This window comes from Sciurus carolinensis, chromosome 3 (assembly GCF_902686445.1).
Source record: "Sciurus carolinensis chromosome 3, mSciCar1.2, whole genome shotgun sequence".
Taxonomy (NCBI): Eukaryota; Metazoa; Chordata; class Mammalia; order Rodentia; family Sciuridae; genus Sciurus; species Sciurus carolinensis.
In genome coordinates, this window is record NC_062215.1 from 149,043,436 (window position 1) to 149,064,754 (window position 21,319).

Sequence of the window (21,319 nt, forward strand, 5' to 3'; positions counted from 1 at the left end):
GGTTTAAAGATCTTTTCATTTCCTCAGAAAAAATTGATTTTAGTTGTAGATAGACACAATACCTTTATTTTATTTATTTATTTTTATGTAGTGCTGAGGATTGAACCCAGGGCCCCACATATGCTAGGCAAGTGCTCTACTACTGAACTACACCCCCAGTCCCTGTTTAAAAATTTTAATTGGCTTTATTTTTGATTCTGGAATTAGGCAACATTGCATTCCACAAGTAGAATAAGTGTCCCAGTGTACTGAACAGTACCAGCTTGGTTTTTATAGACAGAGAAAGGCTGAAAAACAGTAGTAACAAAGAAGAAAAAGTAGGCTGGTCCTTGCAAAGTTACTTTCTTTGCAAGGTAGAGACAGAATTGAAAAATAACTGATTAGTTAATATCAGGTTATTTCAGGGCATTTCTTTTGTGCAAAGATTAAATTTATTATCTTATCAATTAAAACTGAACTATTAGGGAAGTTCAATTTTTAATCTCTCTAATCCTGATTTCTCTGAAGTTCAGATAAACAGCTTACTTTCAGCTTGGTAATGTGGAACTATTGGGTCAACAACTCCATTTTGGTTTTTAACCTGGTTGTTAAAACCCAGTGCAGAAGCCTATTCCGAACAAGGCTTCCTATGATTTTTATTTAATATTGAGATGGGAAAGATTGGAAATATAGTATGCTTGGGGAGGCAGTGAGGAAGAATCAAGTTTTCATAGTTGGATATGTTATGTATTTGTATAGTTATTAGACATCTGAATGGATATGTCAAATAGGCAGTTGGGGAGATGATCTTATTGAGGAAAAAGATCCAGCCTGGAGATATAACTTTGGAAGTTGTTGATAAAAAGAAAAGCAATCTGAGGCTTGAGTTCTGGGACATTCTTTTAGAGATGGAGAAGATGAGGAGGAACTAGCGTAGGCTTCTGCTGGGTTCTCTGAGGGAACAAGTAACCTGTGTTTGAGAAACAGAAAGAAGGTCAAATTAGCAGAGAGTGAGTGAGAAGATCAAACAGTAGAAAATGAACTTGTAATGACCATGAAAATGTTGGTAAATCATGGTTTGAGTTTGTATTTTATTTTAAACACATCAGGAAGTTTTTTTCCCTGCCCCCGACCCAGGACCTTGTGCATAATAGGCAAGGACTTGACCACTGCACTACATCCCCAGTAGAAGAATGACCTGATCTGATCTAAATTTTAAAAAACTCATGCTTTAAGTGTTCATCCCACTTATTTACACAGAATACTAGAAAGATGCTTAGTCAAGGAATAAGTTCTAATAAAATTAGTTTTTTTGTTTAAGTTAATTCAGGGTGAATAGATTACAGGAGGGTTAGAATGGAAGCAGAGAGACAAAGTAGGTTCTTGCATTAGGCCCAATGAGAGATGGTGATGCCTTGGACTGGGAACAGAGCAGTATGAGCACAGAATTAGAGACATTTGAATGATTCTCTGGAGGATTGACTAAGTGATTTTACATGAGATTTGGCTGAGATTTGGGACAGGGGGCACCTACCTCTCCCTGACATCTGGGAGCTCTTTACTATATGGCAGAACTTCATGCAAGATAATGACCAAAATGAGGGGTAAAGACCTGTCGATGACATGTGGTAATTCGGGGGATGATTTAAATAGAAATGCTTCCACTCATCTCATACCAAAAACTAATTAGTGGATCGAATGACTAATTGCCAGACGTAGGTAGGCAGATGCTAACTTGTTATTTTTAGAATGCGAGCACATCTAGATGAGGATAGTTGAGACACATACTCATAAATTCCATATTATGACAGGTAAGTAATTAGAGCGATCTTTTTTTTTTTTTTTTGGTGCATTACTGGGAATTGAACCCAGGGGTGTACTACCACTGAGTCACATCCTTCCCTTTTTTATTTTGAGATAGGATCTTGCTAAATTGCCCAGATTGGTCTTGAACTCATGATCCTCCTGCCTCTGCCTCCTGAATAACTGGGATTACAGGCATGTGCCACACACAGACTATAGCAAGCATATTTTAATAAAAAAAATAAATGCCATGTTTAAATAAAACCTTCTTTCCTATCTGAATTATTTTATACAGTATGTGCATAACACTGCTATACTTTTCTCATTCTTTTTTCAATTTTGTTGACAAAACCTATTCTATTGCTGTATCTTAGCATTTTGATCTCAAATTTAGCATTACAATTTGCTTTTTTTGTTTGTTTTACTAGTTTGGGGCTAAAGAACTTTTTTTTCATGTGCTACAAAGTATAATATGTGCATTTTTCTGAAAAAAAATTTTTAAAAAGCATTAGGTTTCCAATCTACCAAAAACAGAGAAAAATTTTGCAAGTGAATTGTTTGAAACTTAGAACATGTTTTCCCATATAAATTGTGAGGAGCTAGAGAGGTAGTTTGGTGTAAAGCGCTTGCCTAGAATGTTCAAGGTTCTGAGTTCAATCCTTAGCACCAAAAAGAAAAATAAGAAAACCATAGATACAGTGAGGCAAATAAAGGTTTAGTTTCTGTCAACTTATAAATGTTATTTATGATAACAATGTTATGTATGATGTTAATCTTATCTGAAAGCAATACACTTGCAATATTTTGCAGTTAAAGAAATAAGAAAAAAATTCTTTGGTATTGAGTAGTCGTTTTTCATGAATGCTTGGTACTTGAAGAAAAACAGATTTTAAGGGACAAGGTTAAGAGTTTCAGGGAGATGGTGGAGTTGGGGAGGGAAGCAAAGAAGAAATGAATGAGCAGAGAGCAGAGCCCTGTCTGGTATCATTTCAACCTAAAGCAGAAGGAAAATGTGCCCTTATAGAATGTGTAGCAAAATATCCTACCCCCTGTTGAGGGGGGATACTGGGGATTGATCCTAGGGGTGTTCTACCACTGATTTATACCCCCAATCCTTTTTATTTTGAGGTCTTGAACTTGTGATCCTCCTGCTTCACTTCCCAGGTGGCTGGGATTAACAAGTAGACATCTCCACTTCTGGCTTCCTCCCATATTTTGAGTCAAGTGGAAAAAATCAACAAAAGTCCTACAATTTAGAAATGTCTATATGTAAGGCCCCACAATGTCCCTATATTCTCACGCTACTGTCATCTCTCACAAACCTGCCCTGTGGTGGGAGATTGTGATGGTGGCATGGCGGGGTGGTGGGAGGGGGTGGAGGGTGGAGGGATAGTGGGGAGCATCAGGTGGCCCAGCAACCTACAAATCATTGGCTCAGGATTGCAAAGGGCTGTTCCCTTTGCATAATCACATGGGTTTTAAAGCAGGTCACTGATCTTTATTTAAAATTCAGATACTATATTTTGCTTATCATGGATGTTTACGAATATTTCAATTTTTGTATTTTGATTTTTAGAAATACTGCATCACACCATTATTTATTTATTGTTTTTATTACTGAGTGAGTTTTGGTGCCCCCTTATTCCTCATCTCCATCCAAGCACTGGTGGGAAGCTGTGAGAAAGGAAGCTGCAAATGCCTCACCCCAAAAAGATTCCTCCCTCCCTTGCTCCCTTCCTTTCTTCTTCCCTCCTTCTCTCCCTTCCTTTCTTTTTTTTCTTTCTCCCTCTTTTGTTTTCTTGCTCTTTTTCTTTCCCTTTCTTTCCGTTCTCTCTTTCTGCCCCCAACCCCCACCCCAAGTTGCTATCTTTTCTTAATGTGGGTCTGTGCCTCCCTCCTGGTTGTTAAAGAAGACCACTATGGGCAGGAGCCCATCAGTGACTGGGGGCTAGGAACTGGAAGGTACGGTATTTCCGAAGTGAAAGTGGCCTAAACAATTTGCACAAGGTTTTGAAATGCTCAATTTAAAAAATCATGTTTAATATGGGGCATGGTGACTCATGCCTGCAATCCCAGCAGTTCAGAAGGATCACAGGCTCAAAGCCAGCCTCAGCAACTTAGCAAGGCCTAAAGTACTTAGGAGACCGTTTCAAAATAAAAATTAAAAAGGGCCAGAAGTGTGGCACACCACCCCTGGGTTCAATCTTTAGTACTAAAACAAAACAAAACAAAAAACAAAAAACAACCCTTCCACATTTCCAAGCATGGGGGCCAAGTGTGGCTGTCCTGGCTCTAGTAACTTCCAGGCTTACCTATGTTGATAAAGGCATTTGGAGGAATAAGAAAAGCTTTGATGCAGCTTGGTAGGAAGAAGAAAAAAGATTCCTCAAAAAGGATGCATACAAGTGTGAAAAAAGATTGCCTGAAGTGGAATCAACTTGGCTATGAATAGCTAAGTCCATGGAAAGTTGGAGTGGGTGGAGAGACTGGGTTTTGGAAACACCACGTCTGAGGAGAAAGTTGGGTGGGAAGAGTTATTTAGCCAGTTCTTCATCCTGGCCACCGAGTGGTGCTGTTGGTACAAGACTGTCTTTCTTTGGACAAGGCCAAGGGGCCTCAGGAACCCTGGGAAGGGAGATGAGGAGAGGGAGACTCAGAGTTCTGACACACAATTTTCAAATATCAGGAATTTACAAGTTAGGATATTGTAACGTGCATTCACTTGTATTTATGTACATACAATAAATACCTATTTTAAACTAATAATATCTTGCAGAAGATGATTTTCAAACATTCCTAAAATAACTGCTTTTAGACTGCAGAGTGCGCTGAACTTCACTGTGAAAAAAGGATGAGTTTCCAGCTAGACCATTTTACCTTGACAGAGAAGAAACTTCAGGACAACGTTAGAGAAGGTAATTAGAGCATTTTAATGCAATCAGAGAAATTAACAATGACTAATTGCACAAAGATATCATTCTTCTTCTTCTTTTTTTTTTTTTTTTTCCTTATGGAGCTGGGGATCAAACACAGCAAGTCTAGGCAAGTGCCCTACCACTGAGCTGCATCCCCAGGCCAGGTATCATTATTCTTTAGTCCCAGGCTGAGGCATCTGCAGTGGACTAATTGTTTTGATTGGACATTGACTGGAAGGGAGTGGCAGAAAGAGACCCCATGGATTGAAGACCCCTGTTTCAGAAATGCATTTTCTATCAGAAAGGACGTTCTTTCACATGGGTTGGGTGCCATTCTGAGTTCAAGGAGCAAAATTCCCTTCCACATATTGTATGCTAATTCACCAGCTCACAGTGTTGGAGAAAGGGTGCTTGCTCACAGCACCTGAATGCTCAGTAGTGTGGAGGCAGGTGACTAGAGTTGAGAACAGTGACATTTACACTCTAAAAAACCATGAATGATCCCATTTCCTCATTTAAAATAAGGGGAATAAATAATTGCCAAATTCAGTGAGATGAGATGTATATGAAGATATTGTTCAGAACAGATTAAAAAATTGGTAGACATATTTGGTAGCAATGCCTAATTAAGGAAGAACCAAACACAGGTATGAACACTCTTTGGGTATGAGTGGACATTCTTAAGTAGTATCAGAAAGGAAAATGGTCAAGCAGGTTACAACTATGTACTTAGGAGCTGGCCTATCTTGATTCCCATCCTGGTTCTACCACTTCTTGCTTGTTTGACTTTAGGGCAAATTTTTTAAGTACCTTTATCACAATTTTTTTTTTTTTTTCTAGTACTGGGGATTGAGCCCAGGGGATGCTTTACTGCAAAGATACATGCCTACCCCTTTTTATTTTGAGACAGGGTCTCAGGAAGTTGCCCAGGCTGGCCTTGAAATAGTGATCCTCCTGCCTCAGCTTTAGTCACTGGAATTATAGGCATGTGCCACCACGCCTGGCTGTTTTTTTTGTCTTTTGCTTTAAAATATTTTATTGGAATCCCTTTGACAGAACCAGGTACTTATGTAAGACAGTAAATTTAAGTGAAAACCGAAAGTGTCCCAAAATTTCTAACCAGTTTTCTTTTCTTTTTTTTTTTTGGTTCTGGAGATTGAATCGAGGGACACTTAACCACTGAGCCACATCCCCAGCCCTCTAACCAATCTTTTGTCCAATAAGTTGACAGTCACTCACACAGGTTAATACAGGAAAAATATAAGTTCCTCTGGTCTGACCAACACTAGATAGAGATCAACCCTCGTGGAAAATTCACAGCAACCAGAAAGGGCTTGCTCCGCACTTGTCACGGCCTGCACCGCTATAGCAGGGACCCTTACCTGGCATCTCAGCCATCCCGACAATCTCCAAGGGGAAGATTCCAAACCTTAGGCTTTCAGTCATCCGGTTAGTGCAGAATGTCTGTGATCACAGAACAGTTATGAGAAAATATAAGAAAACCAGGTATTTACCTTATTAAGGTCACTTTTTCCCCCCTCTACACATAGCCAGAAGAGTTGGACTAAATACATGTGTCAAGTTGCCTCACTGGGGACCTGACTATGCTGTATTTACAAATATGTTCTTTATAAAAAGAACATTGAATCATTCTTTTGAAAAACTTGAGCTGTTACATTGAAAGTGGAAAATTAAATGTAACATTGGTTTTCCTTCATTTCAATAGGGACCAAATTATTAATGCATTTCAGAAAATTCCCCTCTGTCCATTCATACTCAAGAAATTAAAACAGAGCTGGGGATATAGCTCGGTGGTGGAGTACTTGCCTAGCATGTACAAAATTCTGGGTTTAATACCCAGAACTGCAAAATGAAAATAAAATAATAAATAAGGAAATGAAATTAAAATAATAAAACAATCACACACATGCAAAGAACAACCAGGAAAATATCTGGTGTATAGAAACATTGTTTTCTTTTTTGCTTAGACTAGAAATAGGAAGTCTTCCACTTTCCCCACATGTACAGATATACCAAGGATTCCTACAATTTTAGACAATGGGTCCTTTTTTAGGTCTAGTGTTTAGTATAATTGCATTGTTTCACAAGCTAACCCATTCTGCCACAGAAGCACCTTGCAATTAGATTTTCCTACCTGCCTGTGACATGTTTTGTTTTAAATCTATAATTCCTTTCTAGTTGTTTCAGAGTGTGGACGTATACATATGGAATTACTTGGCATTCTTGAGCATTCCATTTGTCATTAAGAGTTTTGATCCACAACAGGTAAAGTGCTCTTTCAGAAGTGAAGTCCAGGATGTAGCAAAAGCCTGAATAAGACGTCAGAATCTACTAGGAGGGCAAGTAACATGGATTTTTTTTTTCTTTTTGGTGCTAGGGATTGCACCAAGGACTTTGCATATGCTAGGCAGCCCTCTATCACTGAGCTACACATGAAATTTAAAACTAGAAAACTAAGCATGGTAACTGGGACATTTGGTTCCTGCACAGAAATTCCCAGGGCTCCAGAAATTACCTTCTTATGTCAGTAAGAATTCTTAAAATTTGGAAATATGGCCATCTTTTTCTACTTTCTTTTCTAATACTAACTTTCCAATTTTGAACATTACTGTCTTAAAGTCAGTGGAAATAGAAGATAGTCGTTCAGAACATCAACTTCAAAGTGAAAATTAAGTCCAAGTAAACAAAGAGCACACTAACATGCAATAATAATGTGGTGTGGAGGACAACCACATACGCATGTAAAGATACAAAGGAGGCCTAGACTCCGTGTGCTTGCAGTTCTGCTTATTGTCATCAGACAGCACTGTCAGCATGTGACAGTTACAAGTTAAAGTAGTCCAGGAAGAAGGAAGAAGTGTGATTTAAGAAATTATGTTCTGTAGCTTTTGTTTTTACCGAAAGATATGTCATTTACCAAAGATGTTGTCATATGCCCCTGATTAAGGAACTAGGGTCACTTACTTACTATTGGTTCATTTTGAATATAATGACTTATCTTAATTTAGCTGTCATAATCGAGGAGTGCAACTTAACTAAGAGATTTCATGCTTTTTGTGCAAATATAGGATTTATGAAATTGGGTATGTAGTCTTTGGGGAGTTTTACAAATATTTTTTGGTATTTGCAAGTTTAGTTACCTTATAAGAAGGTACTTAAGCTCATTAAGACTTAGTTCTCCCATTGATTAAATGGGGAAAGTAATGGTACCTAAGTAATGGTACCTACCTCATCGTCATGGCAGAGTAATGATCTATATCCATGCAGCATGGAGCTTGCCCCAGATCAAGCATGGACATGGTAGCTGTGATGATGGTGGTGGTGGTGATGATGGTGATGATGGTGGTGGTGGTTGTGGTGGTGATGATGGTGATGATGACGGCTGTACTTTAATAAAGACCTACCTGCCTTTTCTTGTTGTTGTTCATTTGATACGAGGGATTGAACCCTTACCACTGAACTACATCCCCAGTCTTTTGTACTTTTTATTTTGAGACAAGGTCTTGCTGAAATATTGAGACTGGACTTGAACTTGGAATATTCCTGCCTCAGTCTCCCAAATTGCTGGGATTACAGCTGTGCACCACCACAGTTTACCCATTCTTTTTGGAAGAAGACAGGAATATAAATAAATAATCAAGAAGTATGGATTTTGTGTGAATGTGTTTTTTAAAATATTGTTCTTTTTCTATGTTTTTATTCAGAAAGACCTTAAACACGTGATTGATCAGTGGGCTCAGCTGGTTTCATTACTAAGTGCCTCATCAATCTTTTATCTAAGGATTTCAGCACGCATTGATGACTGATTAGATCTATCATTGCATTAAGGATTGCATGATAGTGATTTTCTCTTTTTATTCTTTCTCCTACATTTATTATCTGGAATTCTATAAGGAAGAACTTTCCCCTCATTGGCAATTTGATAACCCTGGAAAAACTATTTGCAAAAATGTTTTTTGAATACTTGGTTTTTCTCCTTTTTTTTAAATGATATTCTGAGTAATGTTTATACACTAGAAACCTCCAACTGACAATTGATTGTTTGTTTAGAATTAGTATAAAGTTATAGATTTTATGCATTCCTGTGTTTTAAGCCATTGAGGTCGTTGCTCTGTTTGACACTCAATTTGTTCCACCTTAAGACACTGCAGGTCTCTTTCAGGTTGACTGCCATGTCCTTTTAACAAGGCTCCCATTGGCTTACATAAACCTGGGATATCTTTCCTGATAACTTCCTTGCTTTCTAGCTAGAAAGATTCCCCTGTCTTTTATTGTGGATTTCATACTCCAGACCTAGAATCCATGACTTCTCCATGGATATTTAGTTCTTTTTAAAGAAAAATGATATTTAGAGACCACAAATTGAGCTTAGTTTTATTCGTTTCTATCATGTTGTTATTCCTGGGTCTTTTTGATTGAAAGAGCTTTTGGTCTCCCCTTTGGTGCTTGGAATTGAACACAAGGCCTTGTACGTGCTAAGCATCCCTGAGTGACACCCTCTGCCTGCAGAGCTTTTCTTTTCGCTAAAAGAGTAAGAAACATAACTGTATGTTTCCAAGTCCAATTTAAACTCCTAGAATTTTTCCTTGATTTGATATTTATGTCAATTTTCTCGTACACTGAAGAACTAGGTTTCTAATGACATTAGCATATTTACTTATTTATTTTAGTCTTAGGTACACATGTAATAGTGATGGGGTTCAGTTACCCGACAATATGGCACATTGGCAATTGAGAAAACAGCAGAAGCAGGAAAGTTGCTCTTACTTTCCTCTTTCCCCCTCTCCCCTGAAGCAGGACATACAACCTAGCTGACCTTCCTCTAAAGTGGATTATAATACTTAATTCTAAAGGTAACCACCCTCTACCCAAAAGAAGGGAACATCCCTATCCTTAAAGACACAGAGATACCCAGAAGAATCTGAACAAACAGGTTTTATTAAGCTCCCCCCAGTTTATTAACCTTCAGATCAGAGACCCTTTTATCTTCCACTCATAATTCTTCCCAACTACCCACTTCATCAAACTTAGTATAAAAATACACAGACTTTCCTGTGTCTTTGAGTCTTCATGTGTGAAGGCTCCCATGTCTCATAAACTTACATTAATTAAATCTTTATGATTTTCTCTTGTTCATCTTCTGTTATTATAGGGGCCTCAACCATGAAGTTAAGGAATAGAAAAGAAGTCCTTTCTCCTCTAAAATAGACAAAAAATAATAATAATGGTAATATTGTTACTATTGGTAAGATAATTGACTACATTTTATTTCCCCTCATTTCTTTGCCACAAAATGTAATGATACACTATAAATATTGTTCTGCATTTTGCTTTTTTCCCTTAATGTATTTTGGTGATCACTCTATGTCATTATATAAAGATCTCACTACTTTTTTCCAGTTGCTTATTTGTCTACTGTGTGGATGTATATGAGTTATTTTTAATATTTCTAACACAAATTTCACATTTTTCTCATGTTATTATCTGTTGAATGCCTGTGATAATCTACATATTCTAAAAAGTTATAATTAGACCGTAATTCTTACTATTTTGGTTAAGTTTAATAAAGATAGAACACACACACACACAAGGGAAAAATTCATACTCCCAGCTAAATATAGTAGTTCAAAGTCACACCACTTGCAGAGGAAAAATGACTCAAAAAACATGATAAGTGGAGAAGGTAAACTGAATTTGTCAATAATATGATTTTACTGCTAATTTAAAAATGGCTAGCATTTGTCTTAACATAATTCCCTGAAAACAAAGCCTTAATAAAAAGTAGGAGGAGGGAGTAGCATGTGCAATCCCAAGAGAGGTGAGGGGGAAGGAGAGAGCAAATGAATGGTGCATGTTTCTAAATTAGTCTCAGCTGCCCAACTCTTGCTGGTTTCATCATGAGAGAAGCGTGCTCCACAGGTCTGCCTGCACTTCTGAATTGTGTCACCTGGTCATTGCAGGACTTTGCTGAAGCCAGAGCCTCTGTTAGTCCATTTAGGATGGTGGGCAGGCACAAGGGTCTCGCACTGTCAGTCAGCCTGCTGTGTGGGGGCTCTTGTTCTATAATTTCGGGAGGTAACAGCAATAGTGGACCTTCTTCCCCAGGGCAAGAATGGCTTCTCCCATTGGGAACCTAGTCAGGCTGCAAAAAAGCAGGTACAACCATGTTGATCTGGAGTGGCGCATGAACTGGGCCTGAAGCAGAATTCAAAAGGAAATCATCTAAGTCTTCTGTCCTTGTTCAGACATCTTTGGTAACAAAAATTATTATTTTGGATACAGAACTAGAGAACACCTTAAACATCATCTGATACTTTTCCTTAACTTAGAGCAAGACCATAAATTATTTACTTTTTGAAAATTCTGAAGAATATTGCACAATTTCCTTTTAGTAGTCCACCTAGTATCTAAACTGCAGTTTAAATCTTTAAAATATCAGGCTAGCCAGGCACAGTGGTGCATGCCTATAATCCCAATGACTCCGGAGGCTCCAGCAGGAAGAGTATAAGTTCGAGACCAGCCTCATCAACTTAGTGAGATTATGGCTCAGAAAAAAATAAAATGAAAAAGGGTTGGGGAGGTAGCTCAAAGACAAAGCACCCCTGGGTTCAATCATGCCAACAAATAGATAAATAAACAGATAAATAAAATAAATCAGATTATTCTATTCTAGTATACTTGTTACTTGGTGCACAATTCCCTCAGCTAACAATAATACTGATCATTTAAACATTCTAAAACTTAGGATAATTAGATAAAGGTAAAAAAAAAAAATCCTAAATCTGGTTTAGAATGTAACTTTTATTTGATGATTCATAATCTCCCTTTAGAAAGAAATTAGCATTTCTGATAAAATGTATTATAATCAACATTTTGATAAATTCTAGTGGATTTAAATATTCTAGTTTCTCGTTCTTTGTTAATCGATAGTTGGTTATAAGTTTAATAGTTTTTTAAGCTTATTTAAAAAATATTTTCTCTATATTAGTGAAATTGATCTCCTTTTTATGAAATGTGAATTTTTAAAGTGGTCCTTTTTTAAAATAAAACTTAAATACATATTCATAATTAAATTATCAGAAGGTTTTTTTAAAAACTATTGTGAGGTTCAGATATCAAACATTCATAAATTTAAAAAAAATTTTTTTTGTAAATGTAGATGGATGGCGTGCCTTTATTTTGTTTATTTTTATGTGATGCTAAATATCGAACCCAGTGCCTCACACGTGCTAAGCAAGGGTTCTGCCACTGAGCTATAACCACAGCCCCAAACATCCATAAATATCATTGTGACAATAGATATGACTCATGCGTGTGTGTGTGTGTGTGTGTGTGTGTGTGTGTCCTCCTTTCTGTTTCACTCTGTGAGTGGCACATTATAATAGCAAAAATCTTAGGAGTCTACCACAGAAAAAATTATATTCATCTGGGCACAATGGCACACACCTGTAATCCCAGCAACTCAGCAGTCTGAGAGAGGAGAATTGCAAGTTTAAGGTGATCCTGGGCAACTCAGCCAGACCCTCAGCAACTTAGTGAGACACTGTCTCAAAAATAAAAAATAAAAAGGACCAGGTATATAACTCAGTGCTGAAGTACCCCTGGGTTCAATTTCCCATACCAAAAAATAAACATAGAAATAAATTATAAAAAAAATTTTGTTCAAAAACTGAAGAATGCAAACCAGTTTGAGCCAGATTCCTGGTCATGTAAATATTAACATAGTACTTTATATATAATAAGCATTATATTTATATGGGAGGAAGGAATAGGAAAAGGAAGGAGAGAAAGAGGGAAGATGTTTCATGCAAATTCCACCATTGGCTTAGATGATTACCTGTACCTGTACGGTATAAATAACATTTGTGCTCACCACGTGGTGTTGGAATAAATGAATGAATGACTACCTTTCTAAGACTGTTAGATACACTGTTGCTTGGAGGCAGAGAGATGAAGTAGACATCCTCAACTTTCTTCCTGTTCTCATTCTATGGTTTATTTGACCACTAAATATTGGCTCAGTTGCAAATTTGTTTTAAAAGTCAGAAAACCAAAATGCTTTCAGATGAAAGGCAGGGAGAAAAAAACCTCCTCAGTGCATCGGCTTTAGTACCAGGAAAGCCTAATAAATATCAATATCACTATCAATGCTATCATGTAAATATCATCACATGGATAAGCAATGTGAATTTATAAAAAGTATGTATACCAACAGCACTAACTCATGACTGGAATAAGAACTTTAACTGTGCCCAATTTTATTCTCTCCAATACTAGCTGCCTTGTTTTCGGATGTGCATATATGAATGCAAGCAGCCGCCTTTCTGATGTCGAGCTCCTTGCACTGATAAGGAGAAACTGCTGAAGTCATGAGGCTGCTCCAGGCAGAGCCTCATGTGAGTCATATGGAAGCTCCACACTGCTGACCTCTGGCAAAAAGGGAGTGAAGGAGGACAGGAAAGGCAGAGTGGGAGAGGTTCAAGTGTGGGTTTTCTCCTTGAACCTGGAAGACTATGGGTCAAGAGCTGTGTGCTAAGAGTCTACAGCCTGGGTGCAGCTGCTATCACCGCTCCGAGGGAGGCGAGGCACACAGCTGTCGGAGGAGTCAGCCTGTGACCATGGAGGCTGCATTCCAGGTATTTGTATCCCCGGAGGAGCATCTTTCTCTATTGATAAACCAAGGAGTCCAGACAGACGCTCGCTTTCTGTAGCAGGGGTCTGATTCTTCTGCGGTAGGTCGAAACCCATAAAAAGAAAATTCTATTAAAGTCACAGAGAATTTATGGCTGTAGTTATCAATTGTGGGGATGTGCTTGTAAACCAAAAGGGAAAAGTAATCCTTGACTTTGGGCTGCACGAAACTCCCCTTGACTTGAAGTGGAAAAAGTGGTTCTTCTCTTGAAATCTCCAAGGTACTACATTGCAGAGCTGAACAACTGCAGTATTGGTTTGCGGTGGATTCAACATTTCAGTAATTAGCTCATGTCTATTAGCCATGCCGTGCTAGAAGACTATTCCTCTAAAGTGATAAATTACATAGACATGTGTGGGGGGCAGGGGAGGCTGAGTTAGAGAGAAAAAATGGAAAACATGTATCAAGGAGATTCAGGTTAACCTACGTATTAAAGATAAATGTATTCAAGTGAAGAAAGATTGTAGTATTTTCACAGATGATGCCATTATGGTGGGGTTTTTTTTGGATCTGACTTCAGAAAGGTGCCTTTTGGGGATGTAGGAAGAACCTTCATAAACATAAAGAGCGAGAATTAGGCAAATAAAGAAAAAAGCAATGGTTTTGGAAGGCACTGATCTTGACTTTGCATAGATTTTGTTCATGCGCTCTTTTTTCTCTAGCTAACAGACCTAAAAGAAGCATCAAGCTCCATGACTTCATTTCACCCCAGGGGAGTGCAGGCTGCTGGTGCCCGGAAGTTTGAGAGTAAAAGGCCACGGAGTAATAGCGATTCTTTTCAGGAAGAGGATCTGAGGCAGGGTTTTCAGTGGGTGAGTGAGCCGCTGAGGTTGATCAAGAAGAATTTAATGTGTGCTTGTCCCCGGGAAGCTGGTCCTCAACTTTCAGGGCAATTACTGAGTGGGCCTTCCCAGGTCCACTCTGGCAATGCTGTTTCCCTTGACAGGGAGAGGAGTCCACATTAATAAAAGTGCTCTTTCTGTCTTTTCCACCTCTCATCCTTCCACTTCCCTTCAAGCAGAGGAAGAGCCTCCCTTTTGGGGCAGCCTCGTCTTACTTGAACTTGGAGAAGCTGGGTGAAGGTTCTTATGCTACAGTTTACAAGGGGATTAGCAGGTGAGTTACTTGCATTTACAGGAGACTTTAAAAGATGAGGGACTCACCCCTCCTTTTACATTCTAAAGCCAGATGACACACCACAGAAATTCACAGCATTTGGAAGCTGTATAAGATGCCAGGGCCAACAGGGAGAGAAACATGATGATTTAAATAGCCTTGAAAGAAAAATAAATCTGCCCTACTCCAATTAAAACTAGCTCACTAAAATGTTTATCAGCCTTTCCTCTCTTTTATTCAATTAAAAGAAAGTAGACTTTCTCTACTATTGACCAGAAAGAACAATTACTGCCTGGTGGGGAACACAATTGGTAAGGTATTTCTAGAGAGTTTTTCATATATGAGTCCCAATGATAAAAGTTTTGCAATTGTAATTTATTGAATTTGCTGCTTCATCTTCCATCTTGCTTTCATATAAAAATCTGAAGTTGGTTTCTGCAAAGTATGGAATATGTGAAAAACGATAAATCCTTAGTTTTCTACACTTACAAAATATGCAAATGACTGGAGAATAAAAATACTGCTTCTCCAAGACAATTACCCATTTTGGAAAACTGAATTCCATTGCCTTTTAGGGAGGGAAAGTTGGAAGATCTTATTTCTTTCATTTATGTTACCCTGATGGAGAAAAATAATGGCTTAACAGTGGTTAAATGTTAATTTTAGAAATATAAATACTACAAAACTAAATACTTATTATTTATCTTAATGTTTTGTGATTTTTATGATTTTTTTTTGCTTGTTAAAATAAGACTGTAAGGGAAATACAGTTTAAATATATTGTATAGAAGCAAAATTTAATTCATGTCTGCAGATTATCCTAGGAATTGATGATATAAAAAAATCTCCTTCAAGAAATTCACCCCAGGAATAGGATGAAAAGTGCATTGGAAATACGTGTTCAAGTCCACAGGAATATAAGCAGAGGTGTACAGCTCACTTAAGGATTTATAATAGAATAAATAAAAACCTGATCACAAACAGTCATCAAGGCAGACCCGGGTAAATAATCACCATAGTGTGAAATTGTATGCAGCCATCTGCAGTATGAAGTAGATGTACTAATATGAAAAGATGTCCAGTATTTTAAAAGAAAAAAAAGCAAGTTACTGAACAATACGTACTCTTTGATCCCTTTTAGAAAAAAGCACTCAGATGTATTATACATATATAGGTTTGTATGTACATAGAAGAGTCTGGGGAAATACACAAGAGATTAGTTATTTCTAGTGGTTGAAACTGAAGCAGGGAAACAAAGATCCCTCTTAAACTTTTCCCTTTATTCCCTATCACAAAGGCATTACATTCATAATATAAAAATATGTTGAAAAATACCGTAAAGATAGATGCCAAAAGGTCATTTGATAAATTCAACACCAATTTCCAGTTTTCAAAATTCTGAACCAAATAGAAATAGAACAATAATTTCTCATTACCATAAGGGACATTTCAAATCACAGTACATATACTTTTCTGTTAAATTATAGACTTTGCTGTGAAGCTTGAAATAAGGCAAGAATGACCATTATCCATCATTGATTAAAAAAAAAAAAATCAAAATCATTTTGTATGTGATGGCATTGTCTCCCTAAAAAAAACACGTAAGAGAATCATCTAAGAAAATATTAAAAATAATTTTAGGGCTGGAGATATAGCTCAATTGGTAGAGTGCTTGCCTTGCAAGCACAAGGCCCTGGATTCAATCCCCAGCACTGTAATAATAATAATAATAATAATAATAATAATAATAATTTTAGAAAAGATGATCAGTTACAAAAATCAATATATACTTATCAAAGATGTCATATGTATTAGCAATGACTATTTAGAAAATATAGTAGGGAAAATTGGTAATAGCAAAAAAAAATGTGATTAAAAAGTGGGGCAGGATTTATATAAAGATTTATATAAAGATTTACTAAGGGACATAAAAGACTTAAAAGTCAGACAGTCATTCATTCATTCTACTAAAATTTATTAATTTTTCTATACTGTAATATTATGTACCACACACTACTTAAGTAATAGGAAATATATTAGGAAACAAAAGAGACAAATATCCCTGCTCTTATGGAGTGTGGTGGGAGTGAGATAACCAATGAACAAACCAGTAAAATACTGAGTTTGTTGAAAGGTGAAGAGTGCTATGGAGAATGAAAATGGCCTGCATGGTGGCGCACACCATAAGTGCAGCTACTCAGGAGGTTGAGGCAGGGGAACAGCTGGGCAATGTAGCCAGACCCCTAAAGAGGGCTGAGGAGGTGGCTCCGTGGTAGAGCGCCCCTGGGTTCATCACCCAATACTTTATAGAAAAGAAAAGAATGAAACAGGGAGAGAGACAGCCAGAGTTGGGTGTTGGATTGCCATTTTAAATAGGGCCCTGAGAGGCCTAGCTGAGGAAGAAACACTTGCACAGGAAACCTGATGGAGGCAAGGAGTGAGCTGTGTGTAAGCACGGTGGAAGTCTGCTTCAAGCAGGGGAGATCTCAAGAACAACAATCCCTGAGGCAGAGTCATCCCTGGTATTGGAAGGGACAGTGGATACAGATGAGGGCAGGCAGGAGGTGGTATGTGTACACCAGGGGGCTGCATAGATCTTGTGCAATGACCAGTCCAGGAACTGTTTAAGTATAGGGTATTTGAATCAGAAATTCTAATTATGGGGCTGGGGGTGTAGCTCAGTGGGAGCGCACTTGCCTCGCACATGTGAGGCACTGTGTTCCATCCCCAGCACCACATAAAAAAATAAATAAAATAAAATAAAGGTATTGTGTTTATCTACAACTTAAAAAAAATTCTAATTGTGCAAAGATGTCAGTAATTCTTTAACTTCAAGTTTTGATGTATTCTAGATATAGTCAATTCTTGGGGGATTAGACCCCCTCAGGCACCAAAACTCATGAATGTTCAGGTCTCTTTTATATAAAAGATTGCAGTATTTGAGTATAAACTCATTGTAATACCTAATACAATGTAAATGTTATATAAGAAGTTGTTACATTATATCATTTAGGAAATAATGACAAGAAAAAAGTCAGTACATGTTTAGTACAGACAGAATTTTTTTGCAGATATTTTCAATCTGCAGTTTAACAGATGAAGAACCTACAAATACAGACATCCAACTGTATATTCTAAACTACAATAATTAAAATTATGCAGCACAAGTATAAGAAAAGATGGATCAAAGCAACATGGCTTTGAAAAGTCCAGAACAGGTATAAATCCAAGTATCATTAAAATATAATATATAACCATGGTGGATTAAGGAGTAAATGAAAAAGAAACATACAAAAACTAGAAGAAAAGATAGGTGAATTCTGTGTAATTCTTAGGCTGGAAAGTCTGTGTCTAACACTCAAATCAGAACCCATGAGGGAAGACAGGAAATGTCCATGGTGCCCCATATATCCAAGTATGTTCTAGGGAGCCCCAGTTCTGAGACACCTTAATAGATGTTTCATTGAACCAGTTATGGCCAAATCAATTTGGGCAACCCTAGAACAAAACCAGATTCGATTCTTTATTACAGATTCTTTCAGCATTTAAAAAATGTTAGTGTATACTGTGACCTTTTAAGAACAATTAAGACTAAAAAAGCACAAAGCATTTTCTAAACATATTTGACTAAAAAACTTTTCTTGGGGGAGAGTGGAGTAGAATTTTACAGAACCAGGCTCTAAGTAGAACACTTTGGAAAATCCTGAATGTTATAAAAATCTTTTTAAGTTCAAAACTTTAGGGCTAGAAATAGAGTACAGCACTTGCCTAGCATATTTGAGACCCTGGGTTCAATACTCAGCACCACAAAAATAAATAAGTAAATGAATAAATAAACCTTCAAAGGTTTATTATTATTATATAAAGGTTTATTACATTATAAGGCAAACTAAAACAACTGGTGAGAAGTATATGCCAATATTTCAATTTAAAAAGTGGGCAATTTAGGGAAAGCACCAAAGAAATAGAAAAGATTTATGAAAACTCAGTTTTATAAGTAAAGGAATTAAAATGTGATCACATTTTCCACATATCTTATAGGCCAAAATGTGAAGATGAAAGCGAAAAATCCAAAACAACAACACAAAACTCACTTTGGCGAGGATGTGCCAAAGTGACATGAGAGCCAACTGAAAGAGCTTTCAAAACACAACCCTGCAAAAATTTGAGAAACAAAATAAAGTAATATTGAATTATAACCCAAACAATAAAATACCTATGAGTCCATACTGATATAAATAAATGGTTCAATAAATTAATAAATAGGAGAAATAAATCTCCCATGAAGAATTCCAAACAGTTCTCAAGGAGGCAGATAATAGCTCCCAATTCCTTGTGTCTAGTGACATTCATCCTGAAGTACAGAATGGAAAGAGGAAAGAAAGAGTAACTTCCCAGGAGAGAAACCTGACAAATCCTACCTCATCCATGTGGTTAGGATCCACATCCAAGGACATAAGTCAACCACAATAGGTATCCCAAATATGATATGAAGATGGTTCCTCCCCAAACTCATAATCCCAGACCAATCATAAAAAAGGCAGAAACATCCAAAGACAGGGGCATCCTATAAAATACTTGACAGTACTCCTCAAAACTGCCAAAGTCATCAAAAATAAGGAAAATCTGGGAAACACTCACAACCAAGAGTGACTGAAGGAGATGTGACAACTGAATGGGATCCTGGACAATAAAAAGGACTATTAGGTACAAACTAAAGAACTTGGATACTTGGATTTATACCTGTTCTGAACTTTTCAAAACCATGTTGCTTTAATCAACTCTGGGCTTTAGCTAATAATAACTTAACAATGTTGGTCCAAGATCTTCTTAATTTTTCTGTAAATCTGAAACTGTTCAAAAAAAAAAAAAAAAAGGAAATCTAAAAATACAAAAATAGAAACAAAAGCCTGTCCAATGTTAGCAAAGGCGTGACACCATCATTGTGTGATCACTCAGTGAAACACTCAGGAAAGGTGAATTCAAGTCAATGAAAACATGGGCACTGAATACCCTTTGACTTAGCAATTCCACCTCTACCCAAGGAAATAATAATTTGGGCTGGGCGAGAAGATTATAAATGTGATCATTATAGTGTTTTTATAATAGTCAAAAGTTAGAAACAATTTGCAAGCATTTGAAAATGGCTAAACACATTTAGTATATTTACATGATAAAATATTAGGCCGTTATTAAACATCATACAACACAACAATGAATGATAAGAGAAAATGTTAAATGGAGAAATATATTACTAACAATATGATATGAATCCCACTCTGTAAAAACAATATTAATAATATTAATATTGGTCATGGTGGTGCAGGCCTAGAATCCCAACTACTCTGGAGGTTGAGATAGGAGGATCACAAGTTCGAAGCCAGCCTGGGCAACTCAGCAAGACCCTGTCTCAAAATAAAAAATAGGAAGGGCTGGGGATGTGGCTCAGTGGTAGAGTACCCCAGGGATCAATCCCCAGGACCCCATGCACCAAACAACCTGACATATTTATAGCTGCATTAAAATCTCTGTTCTGGGCACTTGGCTTACATCATGACCAAAATAACGAATAAGGGGAGAGTAGGAGGAAGAAGGGGGAGAGAGAAAGAATGGTGAAGCTTGAGCAGAACAGGCAGCACTGAAGAGGCTATTATAAACATCTGGCTATTTTGTGAATGGAAAAGTGACTTGTTTTGATTTTGATTTTAAGAATATGCCCCTAGTTACTCTGTTGAGTATAGATAGAGGGAGTACAAGTATTTAAGCAGGGAGATGATTAGGAGGTCACAACAAGAAGTCAGATGAGAAGTAAGGATAGGTTAAATGAGTGCACAAAAGGGAAATAAAAAAAATCAATGAATGTCAAAATATTATAAGGGCCTAGTATGGTGGTGCACACCTATAATTCCAGTGATTTGGGAGACTGAGGTAGGAGGATCAAAAGTTCGAGGCCAGCCTCAGCAACTTAGCAAAGCCCTAAGCAACTTAGTCAGACCCTGTCTCAAAAATTAAAAGGGCTAGGGGTGGTAGAGCACCCCTGGGTTTTATCCTCAGTAAAAAAATATATTTATATATTGTATAAAAATGTATCTCTATATACATATATAATGAGGGCGTTGATTTCTCTGCACTTCTATTTTCTCCAAATTTTTCTGTAATGAACATACATCACTTTAGTAGATGAGTGCTTTTTAAACATATAAATCATATATATGATATATATTTTACATATGTATATAAAACTTTTTGGAGATAATTGTAGATGACATGCTGGAATATATTTTGACAGAAAACTCCTTTTATGAAGTCATCTTTATATCTTGCTGCTTTGAACCATGTCAATAAGTGAGTGTCATACTTCCCAACCCCTTTTCTAGGATAAATGGACAACTAGTGGCTTTAAAAGTCATCAGCATGAATGCAGAGGAAGGAGTTCCATTCACAGCTATCCGGGAAGGTAAGAACAGGAAAAGCAGACTCAAGAGATCTATTTTGATTCCTGGATTTGATAAAAAAAAAAAAATGCTTTGAGTTTATCTGTCTGGTTTTTGACATTTGTGAAAGTAATATATCATTACAATTTTATTCTTCATACCAGTTTTCTGAGAGTACTTACACTACTATTTTATTATTTATTCTTGAGGATGTTAAGATTCAAAACTGTTATATCACTTGACCAAAACTTTGAATTCAAAGAGGGTTTTCTAAATACTTTCCATGTGTTTGGCCTGGTGCTGGTTGCTAAAAGTGTATCTATACAATACCAAAATACTCATATAAAAAACACACAAAT

The 21,319-nt window shown here is 37.0% G+C and overlaps 1 protein-coding gene across 1 annotated transcript in view; it reads left to right on the forward strand.

Moving 5' to 3' along the window:
• Nucleotides 1–13,231: 13,231 nt before the first annotated feature.
• Cdk15 (cyclin dependent kinase 15) overlaps nucleotides 13,232–21,319 on the forward strand; it is an 89,400-nt gene continuing 81,312 nt past the window's right edge. Inside the window, exons 1-4 of the mRNA XM_047545277.1 lie at nucleotides 13,232–13,354; nucleotides 14,073–14,222; nucleotides 14,432–14,526; nucleotides 20,904–20,983. Of these exons, the coding sequence (XP_047401233.1) occupies nucleotides 13,232–13,354; nucleotides 14,073–14,222; nucleotides 14,432–14,526; nucleotides 20,904–20,983 (448 nt within the window). The remainder of the gene's footprint in view (nucleotides 13,355–14,072; nucleotides 14,223–14,431; nucleotides 14,527–20,903; nucleotides 20,984–21,319) is intronic.